This window comes from Anopheles cruzii, chromosome 2 (assembly GCF_943734635.1).
Source record: "Anopheles cruzii chromosome 2, idAnoCruzAS_RS32_06, whole genome shotgun sequence".
NCBI classification, from domain to species: domain Eukaryota; kingdom Metazoa; phylum Arthropoda; class Insecta; order Diptera; family Culicidae; genus Anopheles; species Anopheles cruzii.
Window position 1 is genome coordinate 27,992,094 of NC_069144.1, and position 25,014 is coordinate 28,017,107.

General features: G+C 51.6%; 1 protein-coding gene across 1 annotated transcript in view; it reads right to left on the bottom strand.

The window, feature by feature from the left end:
• Positions 1-4,870: 4,870 nt before the first annotated feature.
• Positions 4,871-25,014, bottom strand: part of LOC128277545 (optomotor-blind protein) — a 114,939-nt gene continuing 94,795 nt past the window's right edge. The window contains exons 5-8 of the mRNA XM_053016019.1: positions 18,720-18,866; positions 18,565-18,641; positions 5,907-6,136; positions 4,871-5,799 (exon numbers count right to left, since the gene is read on the bottom strand). Of these exons, the coding sequence (XP_052871979.1) occupies positions 4,871-5,799; positions 5,907-6,136; positions 18,565-18,641; positions 18,720-18,866 (1,383 nt within the window). The remainder of the gene's footprint in view (positions 5,800-5,906; positions 6,137-18,564; positions 18,642-18,719; positions 18,867-25,014) is intronic.

Sequence of the window (25,014 nt, forward strand, 5' to 3'; positions counted from 1 at the left end):
ACAGTTTTGATTAAATATCCGACGAGCAACAAGAACGCCCTGCACGCGGTGACATAAATTGGCAAACTTTCGCGCAAACTTCGCGGCAGGACCATCGGCGATCGGGGTCACCGTTTGGGTCTATTTCGTTACCCCCCACACCAAGGTGGGCCTTCACGGTTCAAGTTCGTGGAAAACGGACGTAAAACAATAATAAAAATGCGAAAAATCCCGTCAAACCCATTAACAGGACAAAGTTGCATGTTGTGTTTGGTTAGGCGATAACTTATTCGGGGCACTTCCTTCCGAAAGGAAGCGCTGCTGAACTTATGTGGATGTCTTACGAAGAATGAGTGCAATAAAGACCACGAAGCAGTAACACCAAGAAGCTCACGTGCTCTTACTTTTTTAATGATGATAACTAATTGTTGCTCATAATTCAAATATAACGTAAGTATGTTTGTGGTAGTTACTGGAATAGAGTGTATTCCACACTCAGACTGGTTTGGGACCGTTTTCGGCGATGCCTGACGGAGCTTTAATTGTTTGATCCAATTAAACAACTCAAACGGCAAGGAACTCCTCCTGCTTTCGGCGACACGCAAAACGGTCCGCTTTCAGCTTGTGCCTCAAGTTCCGCTTACTGATTCATTACAATTTCCGCTTTGGCGCTGTATTGATTGACCGCCTCGAGCGGAATTGGCAGGTGTTGGAACACCCTTTTGAAATGCATCCGACGGCTCCGTGCGATGCATTCCACGGTTCTCCGTTTGGGCTGCCAGTTGGGCACCATCTGCCACCAGGGAGTCTGGGAAGAAAAAGTTTAGAAGTTAGGAATTCCATACAATATCAGTCAGCTGCGTTCAGGGAGCGCCCAGTGGCATCCCTTCGCGTAGAGTGTCCTTGTCCTTGAGGCGAAATCGAAACGGGTTTCGAAACGGCACCACGGCCGCCGGCGTCCGGCCTTATCTCTTGGCTCACATCTAGATTAGGTTTTCGGATCGACCGGTCCGCGACGGTCGGTCCGGGCCCGATCACGATCAGCTTCCTCGCGCCGAAAGCTTCCGGTGACATCTGGACATCGCCCGGTAGCGGCGGCGCAACGGACGATTCCGACGGCCATTGCCGGAGCCGGATGATGATAAATCGTGTCTAATTCCGTTAATGTTGCATTCATCCGCTTGGCCCTCACCAAGAAACGGACCAACACGAAAAAAAAAACAAACGTTCACCACACAATGGGCGAGTTAACTTAAAAGAGCATATTTACGGAACAGGAATAATGTAGAAAACTTGCCTTCCCTGCCATCGGTTGGAGGGGCAACTTGGGACCTCCAGAATGCGAATGCACTCGCTGCTGCACCCACTGCCTCGTCATGCGTGCGTGTGTGGGAGTGCGTTCTTATGCAAATGCGTTGGCGCACAGGCGAAACAAAAACACATTTCACAATGGGCTAAATGGTTCCATCCGGTTGGTGAAAATGATTGACATAGCCCTCCAAATATGAGAAAACTCATATTTTAAAGATTTATAGGAGGTCGCTCCGAACTTTGCGACAAAATGCCCCAAAAAGTAATAGGAGAATATAACCGGGCAAGAAGTAGCACTGTGCCCGTTGGATTGCATACCTCTAGGCGCGTTTGCCGGTGGAGCTTTCTAAAGAGTGTGGAGCTTTGAGTAATCCGGTTTGCATACCTTTAAGGCGTTTTCAGTTGTTAGAAAAGCGCCAATAATGCTGCAATTCGGTGGGCACGGTGCTATTCCTTTTGCCCTATATTTCCCTATTACTTTTGAGGCTTTAATTTTTGGTTTTCAGGACCGTTTTGGGATTTTTGGTATTTTACTAGCTTGTTTTATTTTGAGCTTTGAGCCGTACTAAAATACGATCGCCACCCAGTGTGCCCGAAAAGGGGAGGTGCTTACGCGGTTGTTGTCGCGCTAAATGTGACGCCAGCACGGCGACCGCTAACGAGCAGCGCAAATGAGCCATCAAGCTGAGCTGGTAGGGCGCGCGGCCGTCGTCGCTGATGTTGATGTGAATGTTGATCATCCGTTACCGTCCCCCCTCCCCCCTGATCCATTAGCAAGGTTGGGGACAAAATGGCAAGCCCACAAATCCCGTAGCAATCGTTGACACAAGCTTGGCGCACGTCGTCGACGTCGGTGGGTTGGGGGTTCTGCTTCGTGACGATCGGTGCAGGAAGTTGGCTGGCTGGCCTGGCCCGCGGTTTGATTTATGATGCTGCACGGCGGCGGCGGCTGAAGAGTCGCCACACTTGTCAACGAACGTAGACAAACGGCGTGCCACCCGGTCGGCTAAAGGTGATGAAAGATCGCAAACGATGGCGAGCAACCCCGTGGCATTCTATAATTGGTGTTAATAAACGAATAATTTGTTCGTATCGACGGGTGGTACGATAAAATGCTGGGCCACATGACAACACCAACCTCGATTGCTGATCGAGTGATCATTCGCGATCAATCGAAGGCCACTGGCAGGATCGAAAGGTACAGGAAAGGAAAGTCCACACTCCGGGTTTCTATTCGTAATATTTTGAATTTTATTTTCTCTTAAAATAGTTTTGTTTTTTGTGTGTTTGCAGTTTGTTGCTTCATATACTTTACGCGTTTTTTGTTTTTCCGTTTCATTTTTTGTTTCACCATTATTGCTCTTTTACGACTTACAAAAATAGTCTAGGGTTTATGTGTGTGTGTGTTCTCGTGTCTGCGTGTCTGCGTGTGTGTGTGTTTTGCGGGTGTTGTTTTCCAACCCTTTTCAACCTTCTCACCACGCTCTGAGTTGTGAGTGTTTTTGTGTTTTGTTACCGTGACTGTTTTCTTTTTTTTTCTGTATGCCTTTTGTAGTTGTGTGTGTTTTCGTTTAAATTCCACCTCCGGTAGTTGATTAGTTTATTCTTTTACGCGCAAATCGAAGAATTCCACTAAATGCAATCTTCGCACCCTTGTCTGCAACCCGGACAGCTCGGTCCGCCGCCTAGCGCCAAGCGGTTTTTTTTGTATTGCGTCGTTACGAAATTAAAATATGATTAAGAGCTGTTCGGAGGTTCGGCCTCCGGTCCAATGTACAAACGCTTCTGCTCGATCGATCTGTGGGTTCGATCGCTGCGAACCCATCCCCAACACACACACACACACTAGGAACCAATGGTATTAATCGTAACATTAAACAGAAATCATAAACATTAGAAGAGGAAGGAAACTGAAGCTCTGAGCAACTGAGGCGAATTACACTGGTAAAGGTCACCGGCATCCAGGGCTGCCACTCTGGATGCTGACTTAATCTATCAAGCGCGCATCGGTTCGGTTCATCCCTGCTGCGTCCCTGTGACCCGTGCCGGGAAACCGGGATGAACTAACACGATCAATAAATTATCACACTATTTCCAGCAACTAGCATAGCAATTCCTCCTTGCGGACCAGACCCGGGCAGTCCGGTGGTGGGCATTACAAAGGGGTAATATAGGGTGGTTATTGGTAAAAATAACGAACGAAAGCGAAAGCAACCCGAAACCTCGAAAGAGACTCCACTGCTGCGTGTGGTGCCCCCAAATAGATAACGCAATTTACAATTGATTGCCGTTAAGTCCTCAATCCCTTTAGGTAGGACGTTAATTTTGCGTGTTTTTGTGAAGAGCCAGCCGGGGACACTTTGAGTGGCCGGCTCGTGGCGCTCGCGTCGAAGCGTGTTGCCAATTTTATTTTCGAAGGACAACTTTTTAATGGTAAACGTTTTTGGTGGACAACGATCCGCGTCCGCGGGACCGGCGAAGATTACATCGAAGCAGTAGGTAGGTAGGGCGGTAGTGTAAGGTAAGGTGTGTAAGGTAAGGAGGGTCGCAAGAAAAGAAAAGAATTTTCCCGAATAGATAGATTCTCACGCGAGCCGTGAACTCTTCGGAGGTTTTATTCAATTCTCTTCTCAACCAATGCGCTGTGTGCGTCTGTGTGTGTGTGTGTGTGTGTGTCTGTGGCCGTTCCGACGGAGTGCGTGCGCCACTGGTTCCGGGCTTTCCGCTGGGCGTTAAAATAGGCTAATTAATGGGCAGGGTTTCTATTTACAGAATGTACACACTCGTCCGCAGTTCATTTCTATTGCGTTTTCTCTCGGTCTCAAGATGCCGCCTCTCTCCATCTCTCTCTCTCTCTCTCTCTAGTGACTGTGGTCTGGTGCAAGCAAGATTCATTTCCTTTCGCGCGTGTGTTTTATTGTTACTCTACTACTTTTCGCAATTAACATTAGGCGGACTCAAAGCCGTCTGTTTTCCACCAAAATCCCCCTTTTTTGTCTGTCCATATTGACTTTTTACAGAATTGAACTGGGCTGTCGCCCCTTTTTGATGCGAGTTCTGTGTTGCACGAAACCAGTAAAGAACCGTTCTGTTCGGGTCTTCCTTCCTAACGTTTGTATCGCCATCCGATCGATCCTGCTGCGCCGACGAAGCCATCCTGCGCCACCGAGTCTGGCGACGGTCTTTGGTAAGATTGCTTCGATGCCACAGTGGTCGAAACCGTCACCTCAGACAGCCAATGCAATTCGAGCAGTTATTCGAGCAGTTATTCGAGCAGTTATTCGAGCAGTTTTTCGAGCAGTTTTTCGAGCACTTTTCGAGCACTTTTCGAGCACTTTTTCGAGCAGTGCTTAAATTCAGCTGCGCTCTATCTCTACGCCAGCTCGTAGTGCAGCGCGACGTGCGCCCGACGATGGTCGCTCGGACCGATCGCCAGCTGTCACATGTCCTGGTCAAGGTGCACAGTTTGCGGTGGCTGCGGCGGTGGCGGCGGTGGCGGCGCCACTGCTGGTGGTACATCGTAGAGGGCCGTACCGGGCGCGGTGCTACTGGCCAGAGGATAGTACTCGCCGGCCGTACGTCACTGATCGTGCCCGGGGTGGTGGTGGCCGGCGTGGTGGTGCGGCTTGGGGCCGTTCGACTCGCCCCCAGCAGGCGTCGGGGACGACGCCATCGCCGACGACGCTCCGACGCTCCCGTTCACGCTGTGCTTCACCTCCAGCCCGTTCACCATCTTCTCGATGCTCTTCAGCTCGGACGGTGAGTTCGAGGGTGGGATGCTGGTAGTTGGGGGTGGTGGCGGCGGTGCTGGTGGTGCTGGTGGCGCACCGAGCGGCACACCGGGCGGCATGTTGGCGGCCGCGTTGGCGTCGGCCGTCGTCGGGGAGGTTGGGTGCGGTGTCGGCGGAGTAGGTGACACACTTATCGGGCGCGTCGGTGGTGAGTTGGAGGCGGCCCGGGGTGGGTGCTGTTGGGGGCTGCTGCTGAGGCTGCGGGCGCCGGCCGAGTTGGAGCCGGGCGTGACGGCGTCGAACGCGGACCCGAGCCCCGACGGCAGGCTGTAGGGCGAGAAGCGGTGACCCTTGAGGCCGTGCAGGGGCGAGGTGGGCGAGTGGCCCGAGTAGTGGCCGAAGAAGGCCGGGTGCTGGGCGGCCAGCGCCAGCTGGGCGTTGAAGAGAAGGCCCGGGTTCATGGCGGCGGCCGCCGCCGGGTTGTGCAGCAGCGACAGGTGGTGCGGCGGGTACAGCCCGTGCGGGTACAGGTAGGGCAGCAGGTGGGGCGGCGGGTGGATCGGTGGGCCGACGGAGATGTTGGGCGACGGGTACGAGGTGCCGGCGCTGCTCGACGACTCCTTCGGGCTGCCGGACGTCGGCCGAAAGGCACCGGTGCTCCCGGACACGCTGTCCGAGCAGTTCGAATCGCTCCCGTCCCCCCGCTCGTTCTCGTCCGCCTGCAGCCGCCTCCGCATCGCTTCCTCCGCCCGCTGGACATCCTCGAAGTTGAACCATCCTGTGAATGCGCGCGGGAGAACCGAAACAAAAACGTCAGCACCAGTGATCCGGGGTTGGTTGGTCGGGGAGGAAGGACCTCTGGGGGGTGGTGGCGGGGATACTGACCTGAGGCGTGGTGGTGCATCTGCTGGCTGAGCGACAGCAGCGGGCTCTGGGGGGGCCCGACCACGTCCAGCAGCTTGTCGTCGTCGTCCATCGTTGATATGCTATTCGTTCGGTGGTCCAGCCCCGCGGGGCCCCGCGAGGAGCTGACGGAGCTCGGGCTCAGCTTGTCACCGTCCGAGCTCCGCTGGCCCATCAGCGATTGCCTGAAAGCGGAGCAACTGAAACCCGTACTGGTTAGAGCGAGAGTCAGTCAGGGTTCGCGTATTAGAATTGGTTCCATTGGCTCCGTTTTGCGGTATACATATGTGGTTGGGGGCTGGGTTGAAGGGGGGATGGACGAAAGGACCTCTCCGGATGTCGCAGCGATTCTTGCAGCGAACACTCTTCGAACGCAAGCTCGGCGCTGGCCGAGTCTGGCTTCCGACGAATCGAAAGCCAGACTCCTGCGAGCTGCGCCAGGACGACGGAACACACCACTTGCTAGAGCGCCTCGGGGGTTACCGAACACTTCATCATCCACCATCGCCGGTGACAGCGCGACAATGCGCTACAAATCATCGTTCGGGCGCCCACGGGCCTGGATGCTGCGTCAGGATCAACCGGGGTCGAGACTTTCGGGAAGAAGTGGCCCCGTTTTTTCCCATCGGCAGATGACGAGGCGTAAAAGCGACGTCCGGAAGCGGAGTGAAAGTGATGATAAATGGCAACGTCACGCGACCGGAAGCGACCGAATCAATTGCCGTAGCCGCGGGACGTGTTGATGATGGTGTGACGCGCGCGCGGAAGGACCCGCTAACCGCCAGTGATTGCCAAACTTCTCCGGCCCCGGTGCCTTGGTGCCATAAATCTTCTCCATTTTGTTGCGTAGAGGGCCGACCGCCGATCGGGGAGACGGCGGAACCCGATGACAGCTGCTCATAGCTCGGGGGCCACGATGGGGCGCAATGAATAAATAATCACACACACACACACCATCGCGCACCCGCCCACCCGGTGGCCCGGTGCGTGATGAGACGATTCTTTCCGTGCGGATAAATTATGCCACCCATCGGTCGCCTAACCCTTTTGGCCCCCTTTCAGGAGCGTTCAAAGTGGCATAAAATATGGGCGCGAGTAAAAGGGTGACCCGCTCTAACGCCAGCGGTTAACGGCCAGCATAACTCATCTCCTCCCCCCCCCCCCCCGTAGGGTCCTAGGACACACATAAGGGGGTCCTTAGGACGCGAACGGGTTAACGGGGATCGGGCAGCGGGCAGCGAAGAAAAAGCGGAACCCAACACCAGCCCATTTATGGGTCACACGCATCCTGCGACGCACGCACGAACACCTGCCATGCCTGCCGAAAAAAAAAACCGAAAACCGGGTCCATAAAAAGTGACTCCAGTTTATGCTTTTGGGGGGGCGCCACGTCGACGACCAAAGTTCGCACGAAAGGTGCGGGGCCACGCAATCAAACGCCGTTTAGGCCGCCGACTTTCGTAGTCGGTCGATTTGATGGAGCGCCGGAAAGGGTTTATACCGGGGCGACCGTATGCGTCTGCGTTTCGGTTTCGGTTTCAACACTTCACCGTAATGGCTTTTTGGTGGCGCCTGTTTTCGTCCTCCGTCCGTCCGTTTGTTTGTTTGTTTGTTTAGGGTCCACCGCCGCCACCGTCGACACGAATTCGGCGTGCGCTAATCAATAAAATTATTCGATTACTCCGAGCGCTACATAATTTATGACAGTTGCCGATCTGCAGGCGCCGAGATCAATGGCCCAGAGCCTTTGGTGCGTTTTGTTGAGCAACCCGCAAGACCCGCGACTTTTTTGGGCTTTTGGGTTTAACATCTCGATCGCCATCGGTGAGCAAATTTGGTCACCAAATGCTTGAGTGAATTGCTCACTAATTTAGTGAGCCAACTCACGGGTCACTGCGATGCGAGCATTGCGATTATGAATGATTTTATCCAGCACAAGTCGCCTGTATAAGTGGTGTCGATAGCAAACACATAATTAAAGGTCTCAGTCTCATCATCGCTCATCTGGATCATCGCTTTTTCCATCAATTGTCTCATTCTCAGATCCATTCAGGTTATTTGAAATCCTGGTGTTCTTTTTGAAAGGCTTAACAAACACTTCTTTGATGACACTCTTCCAAGCGTCCCATTCGGTGATTTTCTTACTCTGATTGGCATTGCTGCAGGATTTACGAAGCGTGTTCATAAAGTTTTGTGACATTTGAATTTCCGCGGGCTATGTATATCCGATTCCGATCCAATTTTTTTTTGTGGCGTTAAGTAGCTGCACATGTCATAAATTTTTTTGGTGAAAAGTTCGGCCATTTTGAGTAACTAGTCAATTTTTTATAGCTGTTTTGCTTGGACATCGTTGATTTTTGTGTACTCCAAAACTAATTGATCACGAAGAGGTAATTTAAGTTTTGAAAACAGGAGAAAGTCACAGGGGCCAGATCTGGGGATTACGGTATCGGTAGGCATCATTAGTGGGCCGGAAATTTGCGCAGAAACCACAATGTGTTAGCAGGAGCGCGAAAGCCAATTTTGGTTTTCCCACAAATTCGGGCGTTTGTCCCGGATTGCTTCCGCCGAATTGCGCATAACTTGCAGGAAATATTCTTCAGACGAAATAGACCGTTCTATCCTTAGACAACAACTCATGATGCACCACGACCTTGCAATCGAAGAAAACTATCAGCAAAACTGTTCACATTCGACCAAACATGGCTTTTCGACGTTCACATCTTCTCGGCCCCCGGAGACAATTTTGAACAACCGAAAAGTGCTGCTTTTGGTCTTAATAGCTTCACCATAAGTCACAGTCAACATTTTGAATGCGTCCGCGCTCTTAATTTCGTTTCTCTCACAATATTTGATAAAGATTCTTTGCCATCCATTTTTTGAGAGAGAGGCAAAAATCGACGATTAACCAACAGACGTGCACAGTCAAACAGCCGCCAAAAATTGACCGATTACTCGAAATGGCCGAATTTTTCACCATAACCTACTGAGATGTGTAGCAACCTAACGACACAAAGAAATCGAAATCGAAAATCGGATGTACGTAGCCCGAGAAATTCCAAATGTCGCAAAAATGTTTGAACACGCCTCGTATGTGTGAAATCTCCAAATTTACTAAACTCCAAATTTATTAAACTTTCGCTACTAGCAGTCTTCTCCTGGCAAATCCTAGATTTTTTTATTACCCTTGTACGAGTCGTAAGTGAATTTTCAGTCCCAAAAAAGCAGGAAAAAGTGCGACTTGTACAGCCGGACAATAAGGTAAGTTGATTTGAACTAATAAGGGTTGCAACTGGTTGGATTCGAGAAATCTTAGCCATTCGATTTTTGTTGAAAATGTTGGATAGCTGGACAGTTGGTGTCTAACCGTTATTCTTCTAAATCTATGTCATGATCTTTAAAGCAATCAATACGATGTCCTTGGATCAGTTTCTTGAACTTTACGAATAGCCAGCTATCACAAAGAGTTCAGTCAGACGGATGCGGTAGTTGCGAAACGATATGGGTCGAGTTTGTGTCGAAATGATCACGAAAATATTATGTAACTTCCTCGTGAGGTAGGAACCAAGAATTGTCTCTCCACAAATCAGGTCTTGTTTGACTCACAGCATTACGCAAACGTCGCCCAACACTCAAATACAATCTTTTTTTTTTACATTAAACACTAAATAGTCTTACGGACATGTTCCTACATGTTCTGGTAGCGACCGTGTGGCGAACGAGCGATTTGTTTTATTTTGTTCCGTAAGTCCTGGAAGTGTTGCAGGTCTATCTGCATGGAATTCTAGTGGCCTCAGGTAAAACTCTGGGTAACGAAATGAGTAATACTGGGTAACTAGTGAGAGTTTATAAACTGTCAGCACGCAGCCAACACTTCAACAATCTAACTTACGGATTGTTTGAATTACTTTTCGAATGAAGGGCTGGCTGTTACTTCTCCTGTAGTCTACGCAAAAAGTTTTCAAGTTTGAAAGTCACACCAAACCAAGACGAGACGAGTGTCGAGCAGTTCGAGCAGTTTTAAACCGGTCTCAGGGCTGGGCGCAAAGATTTATTGATTTTTCCACAATTAAAGCCCCGCACCGGAGCAGGAGTGAAACATACTCAAAATGCTAATCCCACCGTGCATCGCGCGCCCTCCCGCCCTCGATGGAAAGCCAACTTTTGGTGGCCGATTTATCACTAAATTAAACATCCTTCCATCCCGGGGGGTCGGGGTCATTTAACGAGACCACTTCCTTCGGGGGCAACTGCAGCAGGGACCCGGATCCCGCTGGAATGATACATTGTTTCTGTGGCCAGCAAGCGAGCCCCGGCGCCCGGTGCCGTGGTTCGCTGTTGGCCGTAATGTCCGGGCCCCAGAAACTGTCCGCCCGATGGATAATGGATTGAATTAGGGCAGGGTATAAATTTTACACCCACGAATCAACGCTTCCAACGCCCACCGGGCGGAAGTTTGGCCGTTGTTCCGGGGCCAAACACACACACCGACACACAACATGCACCGCAAAAAGTTGCCGGTTGCCACAATGGAGGCGGCTAGAACGCAAACACCAGCCGGAACAACGGCGCCCGACCGGACCGACCGGGCCGGGTTGGTTTGTAAATTTATTGGAGGGCCCCCGCGTGTTCCGGGTGCCGCGGGTGGCGGGTGCGGGGGTGCTGTTTTGCGAACAACAGCCGGTAGTTGCTCGGTATCGAACCTACATGCCATGGGGTTCAATTTTCTGGCTCCGGCCGTACTTTCCAATTCAAGTGGAGCCTCGAGTCGAGTAGAGCCTTTCGGTGGGGTATCGTTTAAAAAAACCCGGTTCGTTTAGTGCAACCCGAAACCCGATCAGCAGCGCACGGTGTACCGTGCCCTGGCCACGTTCCGGGTGCGCCCGCTACATCTCTCGTGCCGAGCGCATAAATCAGTCTTCACGAAAATCACGTCACGTCACGGGGAGGTCGATCCGGAAAATAAACATAACCTTCCGATAGGACCGAGGGCCATGCAGGGTGAACATGGCCGCACTATCGGTCCCCGGCGCGGGGGTGTGTTGGGTGCGGATGGAGCGTGTGGTTTTTGCTACCCAATTTCTTGCCAGGAGCTCGCCGCGCTCCTGGCCCTCGGGCTCGTTATCACGATGATGGGCAAAAAGCTTATACACTGGGTGTGGTTTAATTTGCCACCAATTTGCATACTACATGAGCTCGGTTTATTTTATAGCTGGGCTGTGGAATGGAGTGCCTGTGGAGATAAGGAAAAAGGGGCCCCTTTTTCCGGGGTTTTCTTTCGCCACCTCGCCACTGAAAGAGATCGGAAAATTTCGCCGACTAAAGGCCCTTTAAGCTGAGGTGGGGAACTTCATGCAGCATGTTGAGGATGAAAGTGTTCAATATTTTTTGGCAGCAGAACATGGTGCAGCGTATGTTGTAGTTTCCCGACTCACCACCACCACTCACTCACTGGCGGGTAGCCTACAAGCCTCGGTACACGGTTTTAAAATTAAACACACAATGAGCACCGACGGAAGGTAGGACCTTCTAGCGGAACACGTTTTCAGTCCAAACCCAACGGCGTTGAGGGTCCGATAAAAGTTTACGATCAATTAAGTGTGTGTTCAGCAAACTTTAGAGAATAATAAAAATAATCGATCCGGACCGGACCCGTACTGACCCGTTGTCACCAGGACGCGCAAGGACGAGGACCATAAATCTTACCGTCTGTCAACACACCCCGGCCCGGGCGATACAAAAGGGGGAACAACTCTATTGCGCCGATGCCAACCATTTAGAAAATTACAGGCAACCGTATCTATTTGTGGCCGTAATGCTCGGACACCCAAAACACCGTACCGTTTCCCGTTTTTCTGCGAACGGAACGTGTGTGACAGGACTCCTCAGCAGCGCACGGCGCAAGGGGTTCCGAAAGGCGGCATACACACTGCGGCGGCTCCGGCAAACTATTACTCTAATTGACAAATGGCTCGCAGGCTCAGGAAGTGAGCGGACCTGGCGGCCGGCGGTCGGAAAAGTGCAGCATCATGTGCGGCGGCGGCGGCGGCACGTGTCCTTCTTTGGAGTGAATCAATCGGTTAAGAACTTCGCGTTTCGGGTTGTGCAAATTCATCGCACGATTCGCCCGGACCCGGAAGGAAGAGATCATTCTTCTTCGGTCCCTTTTTCCGAGCCCGCCAGTCAGCCTGTGTCCTTTTTGTGTGGCATCCCGTTTGTTGGCATGTACAGCGGCGGATACATCGTGTAACACAAAACGGTCTTCGGTCCTTTTTTGCATTTGCATTTAATGCCGCTTTTTTGCTCTTGCTGGCAATAAACGGTCCTTGGGCAAGCGTTGGCAGATGCGTTGCACCATCGTCAACTTTCTCCATTGCACAAAATTAAGATCAAATTATGGTAGCTGCCCCCCCCCCGGCCACAGGGTGACAGGGATCCATTAAGCATTAAGCACCGCGCGGACCGCAACAACTGCCCGGTCCGGTTGATTACGTTTAAAATGAATAGAAAAGAAGCAATAAACAGGGAGTGAATAAAAACACCGGCCACCGGCGGCCATCGGATCGTTTGGAAAATGGGATCGGAAAAGCACTAAAAGCTTTTTAATTGCGCTGCTAGCAAAAGGGCGACATCGACGAGCAAGAAAAAAAACCCGGAGTCTGAAGATTGTACGGCACATTACCCGTGGCCGACGATGCAATTGCAACGCATTCGTGATGACCACTCGCCACAGTTCGAAAGACATTCCAATAATTCTCTACGGCAGCCAGTCGCTGTCCTGCCCTGCCCTCTGAGTAGTCATTTAATTGAGTCATTTCTGCCCAGCGAGCCCACCGAATGCGCGGGGATCAAAACGAGGTCGGCGGGTGCTGCAATTGTTCCTCCTTTTTCTCTCTGGCCGGCATCACCTTTCTTAAGTACTTCTCGCCGAACCGCCGAAATGACCGCTCAAGAGTGGTTCAAAACGAACAGTGCGCCCATCATCGGTCCCGAATCGTCGTAGGGTTTGGGCCACCTTCCGTGGCAGGTGGCCAGTACGCTCCCTTTCATCCCGCTCCCAGCCCAGGGAACGCGAAATAAATTGCGCTAGAAATTGTGCGTCGTTCCAAAGAGGGAAAAAAAAGAAAGTCGTGTCGAGATTATCGAGTTTGGGTGCCTTGTAATTTTCACATTACAGGCCACGCCAACCCCGGCCCGGGATCCCGGGCTGTCAATAGCGGCACCTTTCGGCGGCGGGCATGTGTGTGTGCAGCGGCCGTCAGCCGCTAATGCTTATTTACTTATTTATTTATGCATTCTTGAGGTGTTCCGGGGCGATTGCAATTTTGTGCGCAATTTTCCAACCCACCACCCGGCGGGCGGGGCGGGGCGGGTAAATGGGTGAAATGAAGTGTTGTACAGAATTTTCCTTCACCGTGTTCACCGTGTTCGGAAGGAGAGCGCTTAAACACGCCTTGGGTTTGCGCCTTTGATGATGACGAACGGCCGCAGCCAATAGACGGGAAAATTGGCGGCACAAATTGGTGCGCCGTGGAAACCCGTCGGAAAAATTGGCCTTCCTGGCGGTGGGTGTATCATGAATAAAGATTACCCGGTGGTGGTCTCGGTGGTAACATGTGTCGCGATTGTTTGACGCGCGGACGGTGCCCATGAATGATGCTAAATTATGTTGCCTGCGACGTACGGTCTTTCAGGGACGGGAATAATGGCCAATCTTTGGTGGGATCTGCACTTTTTCGATCGATTTTAATACCAATTTATGGTCAGCTCGGCAGTGGGCATCGGCCAGCGCGAAATCGGCGCATCTGATAAGCCCGGGTTGGGAAAACAGAAACATAAACATTTATGGGCGCGGCGCGAGTCCTGCCTGCGAAATGACCGGTACCCGAATTTAAACGCACCCATGGGGCCGAAGATTTAGGAAAATTGCAAATTTCTTTCGCCCTCTTGCCGGCCACACACACGCTGTTTGATTCCTTCCGGAACCGGAACCGGATGCGGGACCTCATCGTACGGAGTCGGACACGGAGCCGGAAGATTTGGCTTAAAATTCGGCCCCGGCCGACCGTTGCGAAAAGGATTTTGGTCGGTTGCGGGCAGTTTCCGGTTTGTTGAGCAGCGAAGGATAAAAGGAACGCGTCGAAGGAAGACTGACCGCTACTACTACTACTACGAGACTGTAATTTGATTCATTTTTCATAAACCCGGTCCTTCGCCCGGATCACGGCTGGCGGTCCCCTTTCTAGCCCTTTTTTCGACTTATCGAACAGTTTTACTTCCTCGTGCTCGTGTCCTACATGATTTTCGGTGTCCGGCCCTCCGCCGACTGGTGGGGGAAGATGCCGCAAGACGATGCCGGGAAGAGGATTACGCTAAAAGACGATCTACCGTCGATTAGGAGGAGATCCCCTACCCAGCAGCAGCAGCGGGCAGATGATGATGATGATAATGTTGGAATTGATTGCTTTCGGATCCCTTTTTTTTTGCTTCTCCCGTCTCGGTTGGCTGGTGCATCGATTCGTCTTACGTCGGGCGAACGAGAGAGGGGCCCCAGCATGCTGGTACGGAATTTTGCAGTCGATTGGCCAGGCCACGTGCGAACCCAGGCGCACAGGACTCATCCCGGGGGTTTTTTGGGCAACAAATAGGATTAATGTGGATCTGATAATTGATATCGGCAACGGTTTTGAGGCAAGCGGGGCTAGTAGTGGCCACCGGACACGGGTCAGTGGCTTGTGTCTTGATTACAGGCTGGTCCCGGAACACACATATGCCGGTGGACGGCTCAAAAACTCGGGAAAGGTTCGGTAAGTGTCGCTGTGGAGAATTCACAGCTTTTGAAGTTAATCGATGTCCTAGACAACGCCCTCGGCGGTGGTGTCGCAGATGGTACTTGACACACGGACTCAAGGAATCAGTCAACCCAACATTCGGAGAGCGCAGAACGGACGTTTCGAAAGTGTTACTTGAAACGAATCCATTTCGGGATGGTCTGTTGGGAAGAGTCCATTCCGTTGCCTTCTAAATTGAGGACCTCCGGCAGCAAAGTTATAGGGATAAGATATGGGTAAATTGTCAACAGGGACAAATCATTTTGAAAAGCCTGGTGCGAGGCCATCCCAGGCCTGGACAAAATTAGTTGTAATGGTCGGCAAAGTAGGCGATAAGGGTTGATTTCTGTTCCTGATGGTCTATCTGTAGCAAATACTACTCTCTACTCTCTAAAACTACTTGACGTCATTCATAATTTACTTTTGAAAATTTATGTTTGCCCGACTTTTGTAATGTGGCTTATGTTCTTTCTCGCTCTCCGGGAGACACGTGTACAAATCGATGATTCTGTGTCTGATGTCTGTTCCAATGTGTCTGGTGTGACTAATATCATCTACTGAAGCTGTTTTAGGATCACTATTTGGAGATAGTCACCGGAACACTTAGAATGTTGGGTTTGTTTTAAGTATGGCTAAGAAGTTCCCTGATCCGTCCAATTCTTGAACATGCTAATGTATCATCCTCTGACTCAATATTGGGAGGATGCGATGCGGGTTCAGATTCTCTCAAGTCGCCATCTCGAAGACTGCTTGGATCCAGCATTAAAACCTTCGCTTAGCATCCCGGGGCCTTTTCATGCTCAAGCTTCTAACTGGCGTCTTCAAGGTGTCTCATGTTTAAGATGAATGTCTGCTTTAGTCAAACTTCTTCTAGTCTTGACTGACTGGTCAATATAGCCAGAGCATGAACTTTGACAGTCCATCATCCGGTTTTTACGTTTATTAACCTCATTCTGGATTAACTTTATTCTTCTGCAATACTTCAGTGTCAACTTGACAAACCCGTTTAATCTGCGGCAAATAAATTAAAAGTATGTTGCCCTTTTCTAGTATTTTACAACCGCATTTAGTCAGTGGTTTAGTCTTCTCCGACAAATAGTAGGTTTTTTTCCCCAACCATCGCCTCCCGAAACGCCTCTGCAGCGACACCAGATGCGCTGCCGAGTCAGCACTTTATCCCGATTTTACGTATTCCTGCAACCTGCAACCCTTCTGGCAGCTCTTAATCACCCTCCGCGCCGTGCCGTGCCGTTTAAAGAGAATTGGTGCCTTCCTGACGGTTTTAATTAGATTACGCAAAACATCAATTGAGTTTAGCTCCCAGCGGGGAGGGTGGTTTCTTTCTGCCCTGACCACCATGTTGCGCGCTCAGCATCCGTCCCCGGCGCGGCGGGCCTTTTATTTGATTTACTCCCGCAATCATCAACCCGCCGACCGACCGACAATTCTTTACGATTGTCGGCGCCGATGGCCGGTTGCCGCTGTTGGGTTGGGAGTTTTTTGTGCCTTAATCCGCCGCAATGGTTGACTTCATCCCAGTCCATCAAACCGCTGAAGGTGCCCTCTGGGTGTGCCACTTGTCACCAGCGCGCCGCAACGTGTCTATTGTGCCGGCCACCGTCGCCGCCGCCGCCGCCGGTGGCAATAAACAATAGAGCGATAAATTATGTAACGCCTCAGATGACAAATCGCCTCCCGAGTGGTCGGCCTTCGTGCTTTGGGGCCCCCCCCCCCGATCGGTGGTGGTCCCTTCGGTGATTGCGGCAAACAGCAGATTTGTTCCGGTGAAAACGTGGTGACGTGTCAAAGATTGGGAGTCGAAAAAAAAAAAAACCACCCGAAGATGGGTTCCTGTGGGTTGTTTTTCGGTCCTAGCCGCTAAGGCTTGCAAACCAGCTGCAAGCGGTCGTTCCCAAAACGCACTCTGGAGTTGTTGACTTTTTATTGCCGGGTGCTCGGTTCACCATTTCCGGTGCCGACAAGCTGAGGTAGTCTTTCCGGTGGGAGGAAGTGGAGTTTGAAATGCCCAACGGCACGGTCGCTTGGTGTGGCGCATTTATGATCCGTTTTCGCGCCCAAAGACCGTCCGTCCAGCTGACGATGGACGGCCCTTGAGCGATGGAATGCCGCACGGGCACGGGACGGGTTTGGCGATTAACAATGCTCCCTCGGTTGGCCCTCGAAAAGGAGTCACAAAGGGAATTTCCTTTGTCGGAAGTGCCTTCTTGGTGACGCTATTTTGCGCCACCCAGCGAAGGATGTTTTGTGCTGTTAAGCTGTTTGCGTGTAATTCGATACCATAATTTAGCCCCCCGACCGGGCCAGGGTATGGAACTGTAACTCTATTGGCCGCCAATCTCACAACGTAACCGCCGGCAGGCCGTTTTGTGGGAAATTGGTTGATTAATTTCTGTTTTCCTCGCCGGAAACGGCAACGGCGTCCCGGCGGGAAAGTGAAACATTCCGCCGAAGGGTGCCGATCGGTCGGTCGGAACCCTTTTCGGGAAGGGTGTCAAAATATTTGTCACCATCCTTAGAGAGAGAGAGCCGGAAAAGGGGTGCCGATTTGGTCCTCGCCAGCATCGCCGATTGTAACCCTTCATGCGTGCCATCATTAGAAACCGATTCGGGCCGGGCTATTAAAAAGCAGTAAAGATTACGCAGCTACGGGATAAAAGGGACTTCCCAGGGGACTCCCCAGAGAGGGAGAGAGACCAGCGATTAGCTGGCCGTCGGTCGGGGCTTTCTTGGGCGGTTTCATTTAAAGGATCTTAAACGGGGTCGCGTTAATTACGACTTTTTAACGAAAGAATTCAACCCCGGGACCCGGCAACCGCAACTCAGCGAGCTCAGAGCCTGCGAGACGAAAATCAACACTTCCCGACCGGGGCCCTAGGACACAGCGGGGTGGCCATCTTACGGTGCTCCCGCGCGCGCGGTAGTAAATCGATATCTATTTAATCTCCGGTATCGTGTTTCCGGTCGGTTTGCTCAGCGCAAATCTGCGAAATCCTGCTCATTTATTCGCCCCGCATTAGAGAATTCGCCCGTCTAATAGGATCCCGTCCCGTCCTGTCCGTCCCGTCGGGGCATTCGTCAACCTCCCCCCCGGTGGTTGACGAGGAATTCGGATTCGGTTTCACGCAACGTCAGGCGGCCAAGGGATGATAATTGATTTGCACAAAGTGCATTCGACGTATAGGGTCCCCCCCAGACTCCGACTTCTAAGGCTACTGGGATGTGATGGAGCAACGGTCTCGGTTGACAAACCTTCTGTCAGGTCGGTTCAATTGAATTTCTGAGACCGAGGAGACTGAGGCCAAACAAATCAGCAATGTGATCACGCATTGTCAACGCATCCCAAGATTGTGGCCATCCCCGGCGGGGGGTGATCGATTTCTAACCTCATCCTGGAAAGTCACCCCCGTCGTCGGGTCACGGGTTTTAGGACACCGGGCCATCCGTCTTCAGGAAACTGAATTTGGCGCAGATGCGATGCGTCGTCGGAACGTCCATTTCATCGACTCAGACCGGGGGTTGACTCTGACTCTATTTGACATTCAGTCCGCCCGTCAAGTCAATCCCGGAACGGGATGGGTTGGATTACATTACACATTTAACGTGGTTGTGCGGCGAAACCCAACGTTTGCGTAACGAATAAAGAAACATTTGTTCGAGGCCATCGGCCACGGTCTCAGAGGGTTTGTTAGCAAGCTGCAAGGATCGCTCGAGGGGGCTGCATCGCTTTGGGTGAGGTCTTCAAAACGGGAAGGGTGCAAATTGAATGGGATTGTAATGGCTGGACTTACTTCTTCTCCCGCTTGCCGGCACCAGTATCACGGAATCCTTTCGCGAAAGGATTATTATCTATTTTCAATTGCGTTATCTGGAGTGGGGAAGAGAAAAGACAGACAGGTGAGTGTTAGAGTGAGCGGTCGCCGACGATCCAGTTGAAGGAACTTACTTTCTCATTCTGATATGCAGTTACGGCTATGAATTCGGTTTCCTTAAACACGTAGGTACGAAACGTCGAGTACGGTAGTTTCAGAATATCATTCGCTCGCACTAAATGAAATCTAGGCTGGTACTTGTGCATCGAATTCAGGATTGTCTGCAAGAAAGAAAGAAACACGGAACACGCCCGGCGTTAGCAATAATCCATCCAGAAATGTTTATATAATTTTAATTGTGGTGAGTTTGAAATGAATAAGACGTAAAATGAGTTTATGGAGGCCCGACCCGGAAATCCGGGATTGGGCCACGGCCTCCCACGAAGCCCACCGCTCCGGACCATGGGCGGAAGTAGCAACGACCCCTCGGCGTGTTTATGGGATCGCTCATTAAGCGGGGCCCGCGCTCTCTGATGGGACATCTTTAGTTAGTCCGGATCGGTTCCGAATGTGAAAATTCGAAGTGGAAAGCAGAGCAGATGCAATTTTCCCAATTGCCGAAAGCCGAACGCGGTCACCTAGCTTTGCCGGGGGCCCCTAGTTTTGTTTGCCGTTTGATTTGGTGAATGAGAAGGAAGGGAGCCCATCGGACCGAGTCCCCATAAAAAGCGTTCCAGAGCCCAGCGCATTCGCGGGAAGCTGCAAACACTTCAACGGACAGCATCCGCCGCCTTTCGGTCGTATGAATGAACCGGCCGACGACATGAATGGCCGTGTGGGGTTCCGTCGTGTGGGTCCAGCCACGGAGTTGCTCATTAATTCAATTATTTGATTAATTAGATTCATTCGCCTTAACGACGCTTTGTTTATGTGCTCCCGTCTAGTTAGTGGAGTTTGTCCGTCCCTCTGTCCGGCGGTTTGTTTAGCTTTGGGTTAGAGTTTTCTTAAACCGTGTTCGTTTTGGCCTCTTCTTTGGCGTCTTCATTTCATTCACTTCACGCTGGAGTTAGATGTTGGCCCCGGGCGGGTGTTTTGCGGAAACGTGGCCTAATGAGCCCCGTGACCCGATCGGAGTGCGCTGATAAGTGTCACCGGTGCACGAGAAAGAAATTAGCAAACGATGCATTGAGACGAGGTCGGGCGAACAATCCAACTCCACCTTGGAACAGAAGAAGTTGACGAAGTGAAGCCGTCGCAAGAAAAACGATCAGAGGACTTTTCTTTAACCGAAGAAAGAAGCAAAGAAAGAGGTCGATTAAGCTTATCAACCCGCTGTGTATTACCGTCCCGAGAGCATAGAGGTCCTAGAATTTATCCACACGCAACCAAACGCCGGCCACACCGCGCCGTGAGTTGATGAAGATATAACATTTAGCTCGGGTCCAGCTTTTGACGGGCTCCGTCACCCGGTTCGGTCGGGGTCGTGCCGGTGCCGATAGGACCCCGAAAACGAAACAAAAACCCGGAGGTCCCAATCATCATTTCATTAAACAGCGGCCCACCGCGGCCCCAACGAGTGGCCAGCAGCAGCAGCAACCGCTGCTGGGAAAGAGAGGTCGAAATAATGATTAAATAATCATACCCCACTCTGGCCGGCGCGGAGTGGTGCGGTCGACCCACCACTACGCGCCCCATCTCCCCCCCATCGAGACGCAGATGGCCGTGCCGGGCCGAGGCATTATCTTGTTAATTTTTCCATCTTAAGCTCATTCGAAACTTCCTTTTCTCGTAAAACCTCTCACTTTGCGATCGCGCCGTGCGGCCGGCGGAATGGAGCGCAGACCGGGTGGGGCCGGTGCGGAGGGAATTGCGCGATGATCGCGACCACGATCACCCCCCCTGGGTAAAGGGGGGGGCGCGCGACGCGACGTCGAAATAATTTCGCCACTCAACGGCGAATGGCGTTCGTTTCGTAGCCGCACGTCGAGCTCTCCGGCCTGTGGTGTGGGGGGGTTGGTCCGATAATTTAGTCGTTCCAGTGTGCCAGTACCTGCCAAGGGCCCTCTGCCCTGCCCTGTCCGCCTGCCGGCCGGTGGTCGATCATATTTCCACGATTTTCATTAATTGGTTCAGCTCTCCGGCTCAGGCTCCGAAACGATCGCCTTGCCTTGGCTAGGAGGTCCGACACGCGAAAAACCGAATCTCGAGCACACAGACACACACCACGCCCCTTTTGTGGTGGGCCCCCCCGTCGGTCGGTGGGCCACCCAGTCAACGCCCCGACCACCCACCGGAGCCGGGCCCGGGTTGTAACGAGGTGCTTCCTGCGCGAAGGAGTGCGAGCGATCGGTGCGCGTCCGGGAAGCTTAGCGCTACTTACGCGCCGCGGGGTACGGATCAGCGGCGCGCCAGGGTGGCAATTTAGAAAGTTCAAACCCAGGCGCCTCGAAGGATGGGCCACCCTCATTCTTCGCTCGTTCTCGCTCTCTCTCTCTCTCTTTCGCTTCGGGGGTTCCAATTTCAATTGGACCATGCGCGCGAGAGGCACACGAGATCTTCCGTGGCGACCGTGTCCGGCTCCACCGAGCGACATTAATAACGTTCGTCGTCTCCACCCTGAGTAGTCCGCCGTCGTCGGCCACGGACCACCGGGTGGAATCATAATTTCACAGCATCCTGTCCATGCCGCCATTTTTGGAGCCGGAGCATCTTCAACTCCAGTTCGTCTCGGTCTCTGTGTGTGAGGTCGTTGAAAGCGAGAGACGATCGTGTTTTGACTCTTCCGGGGTCTCTAAACGGGACTTAGAAACCTGGGAGATGCCGGTTTTCGGGGCCGGAAGTAGCTGCGCAGTCGATGTCGCTGATGGTCGTCTATCAAACGCGAGTTTGGGACAAATTAGGGGCCATGTTGCGTGTGCGATTATTTGCTGTTGGTCCCAGGAATCGGGACCACACTTGCAATGCCAAAACTCGGGGCCGCTGCTAATTGTTGTGGTGCGTTTTCGCGAACCCACCTGGGATCCACCGGAGAATTCGCCGAAAGTCGTAAAACCTCGAGTTTTGTGTAAACTTTTCGCCCGAGTTCCGGGGAAGCCAGCGAAAGTCACCCGTTTTACGATGGATTAATTAAATGTCTCTTCGCCGGCCGGCGAATGGCCGAAGATGATGATGCAGCGCCGTGCGCATTCTAAAAGCCTGGGTGGCCACCGACTTCCGACTGACGGGGAACGCGACATAAAATGCCACAGTTTAGTGCGTGAGAGAAGTCTTCGCGGGGTCTTCGCCTTCGCTTTTCGGTTTTTTTTTATTTTCCGTTAATTTCTGCTGGGCCGGCCCGGGCTGACCCTCTATCCGGCCCAAAACATTTAAAGCAAATCAAGAGAACGCACCGAAAAGCACCGAACCGAACACGAACGGTGGCCGCCCAATCTTATCAAACACGTTGTGAGGTCCGCTTCCGTTCCGGCGACGATCCGGCCGGCGACACCGTAAAAGACGGCCACCGGGCTGCGTTAATAATATTGTTTTAATCAATATTTGAGTCCACGGCCCGTGGCCTGCGCGAGTGCATTAAGCAGCGGCCAATCCAAGCAGCCAGCCCAGAAGCCACCGACGTGAAGCGACGACAAACTAATGAAGCCGACCGGCTGGCCGGTGGGTTAAAGCATTAAGTTCCTCGCCGCCATTCTAGAGATTACGCGCCCCTAGAGACCCGGCAGAGAGAGAGAGCGAGGGGACCAGACAGGAATGGTGACAGGAATAAGGTGCCGGTATCGTTACGAATTTGGGACCGGCAAAACGGCATCGGGTTCGGGTGCACTCAATGGACCGAGTTGATCTTTCACTTACGCGGATCCTCTGTCCGGTTTAGTTTAATGGAGGGACCAAAAAGTTAACGTTTCTTAATGGAAATTAAGAAAAGGCTCTGCACTACGATCGGATTGAAGTTTGAAGGAACATAAGTGACGCATAGCGTCGATTCCAAAGTCTTCTGTAAGCTCGCTTACTTCTTTTATTTGTTGGAATGAAGGACTTCAAATGATCAGGATGTTATTGTGCTGAACCACAAATTATTTTCCGCAAATTAAAGTGCTCTGTTTTATGACCTGTTCGCATCCCAAAACGGGCAAAAGCTTATCTCAAGAGCTTGGCAACTTTGACCCCCCCCAGCGAATGCGAATGGTTGACACGATTTTATTACGCCGCACCAAGCACGGTCCTGGCGCACAACATTGTTGCGAGCGCATTGGAATTGCATCTCCCGGGTTCAGGGTTCTGGTCTTCGCCGGCTTGAATCGCGGCCGGTGCACTCTTTATCACTTTATTAGACCTGAATTGGTTGGAGCTCGTAAAAATGCTCAATCACAAAATGAACCACAAAGCAACGTGAAGCGTCTTGCGTCGCCTAAGCGGTTTACTAGGGTGTTCATTAAGTTTTGCGGGTCGATAAGAAGGACACATTTTTATGGTTTGAAATACTCTCCTGTCTCCCTGACATCAATACTCTTGTTCCAACGAGACTCTAATTTATAGATTCCATCCTTGAAGTGAAAAACTGGAACGCCTTCAAAATACGCTTCCGCAGCTGTTATGACGTCATCATTTGATGGAAAACGCATTCCACTGGCAAAATGCATGGATATTTGCCATGAAAGCCATGGATTTCTGATGGAAGAAGATGTTTTTCTTCTTTAAATCGGGTCTTTTTTCACGAATTTTCTCTTCCAGCTGGTCTAAACTGTTACAATAATAATCGAAGTTTATTGTTCCACCAGTTTCCATATAATCCGCTAACAAATTCCATTCGCATCCCAAAAACTGATGCTAACACCTTTGTTGATGATTTCTAGACACAAACTCGTTTCGGAACCGAAGAACCAGGTTCACACAAATCTTTAGTCTCTTGTTTTGATTCAGGATCATAGCGATAGACTCAAGTCTCATCCACAATGATGGTTCAATGCACAAAATCTGCTTTATCCTTCCGAAAAAGCTCTAAATATTGTCGAGAAAGTTGCATTCGAATGCAGTTTTGTTCCATTTTTAGCGAATGCGGCACCCATTGCGCAGACCCATGCGCAGACAGCTTTTCGGAACCCAAAACTTCAGTCATAATATTGGTTATACTGCTCAATTAGATGGCTAGGCCTTGTACTAAATCTCTTTCAATGATTTGACGATTTTCCAATACGACATCCCTTATTTTTTCTACGATTTCAGATGTTGTGACTGTTTTTTGACGTTTTTGACATGGATCGTCTTGAAGGCTGTTGACCACGTTTAAACTTAGAACTTAGAAACCCTCCGTTTTATTTTCTAACTGAAGGCGAAGAGTCCTAACACACTTTCAACATTCGTTCATAATTTTCCTTTTGCTCGTAGCAGCGCCCTCTGGTATCGACCCGCAAATCTTAACGAACACCTTAGTATTACACTGTTCTGTTCTGGCCGACCGACTGATACTTAGTTTCAAGTCGATTCCAAGTCAGCCGGTCATAATCGGTGACCGGTTCGTCTCATTTGTCTTCTCAACGGACACAAAATAAACATGAAATTATGCTGAACCATGCAACGCGATGGGTGGCGCGCCTTCTGCTCGAATCCATTACCGCGCGAACGCGATGTGCGATGACATGTCTATCGATTTTCAATCAAACTAATTAGTTTGTACCTCGCTCTGCCGAAGCAACCCCGGACCCCGGGCTGGCTGCAACCGGTTCCGGTCGAACGTGGTCCCCGGACCGGAGCTCCCCGGATCGATGAATGGCCTCGCCGGAGCGTCGGGAGTTCAGAGCTACCACCGTTAGATAATTACCATTTAACCGGATCGGAATCCGGATCGGGCGAACGGAACCGGTTCGGGCGAACGGACACTTTCTCAACGGCCACACGGGTATCTCACGGGTGTCTAATGAGGTCCAACCACAGTGGCCTGGCTCCGGTGGGCATAAATTTATCTCGATATAGCAATTTGCGCCCCCAAAGGCTTCCCGTGTTTCGAGTGTCTCGGCCCGGGACATCGCTTGACGTATTATCTCGCCCCGCGGGCTGCTGCCACCGCGCGCGGGGAGATGCTCATTTCGCGCCCACGAAAAGTCCACCAAATTTGGGTGGTGGCGGGGTGGTGGCGGTGGATGCTGGTGGGTGGCTATGCTTATCAGCGGCGCTCGGACTCGGACTCGCGAGGCGAATTCGGTTTCCAGCGCTTAAAATTCTCTTCTCACACGAGCTCCACACGCTCGGACACAGGGTCGGGTGCGGGGAACAGGACCTCCCTGGGACCGGCGCAGATAAGCTTAGATACCGTGCCGTGAGAGCCTAGTGCCAAGGCGCGGTGGCCTAATGAATTCGAATAAATTAAGCACCGTCGTCCGGGGACCGGTGGCCTTATCTCAATTGATATCTATGTTTTTAGCCCTCTAATTTACC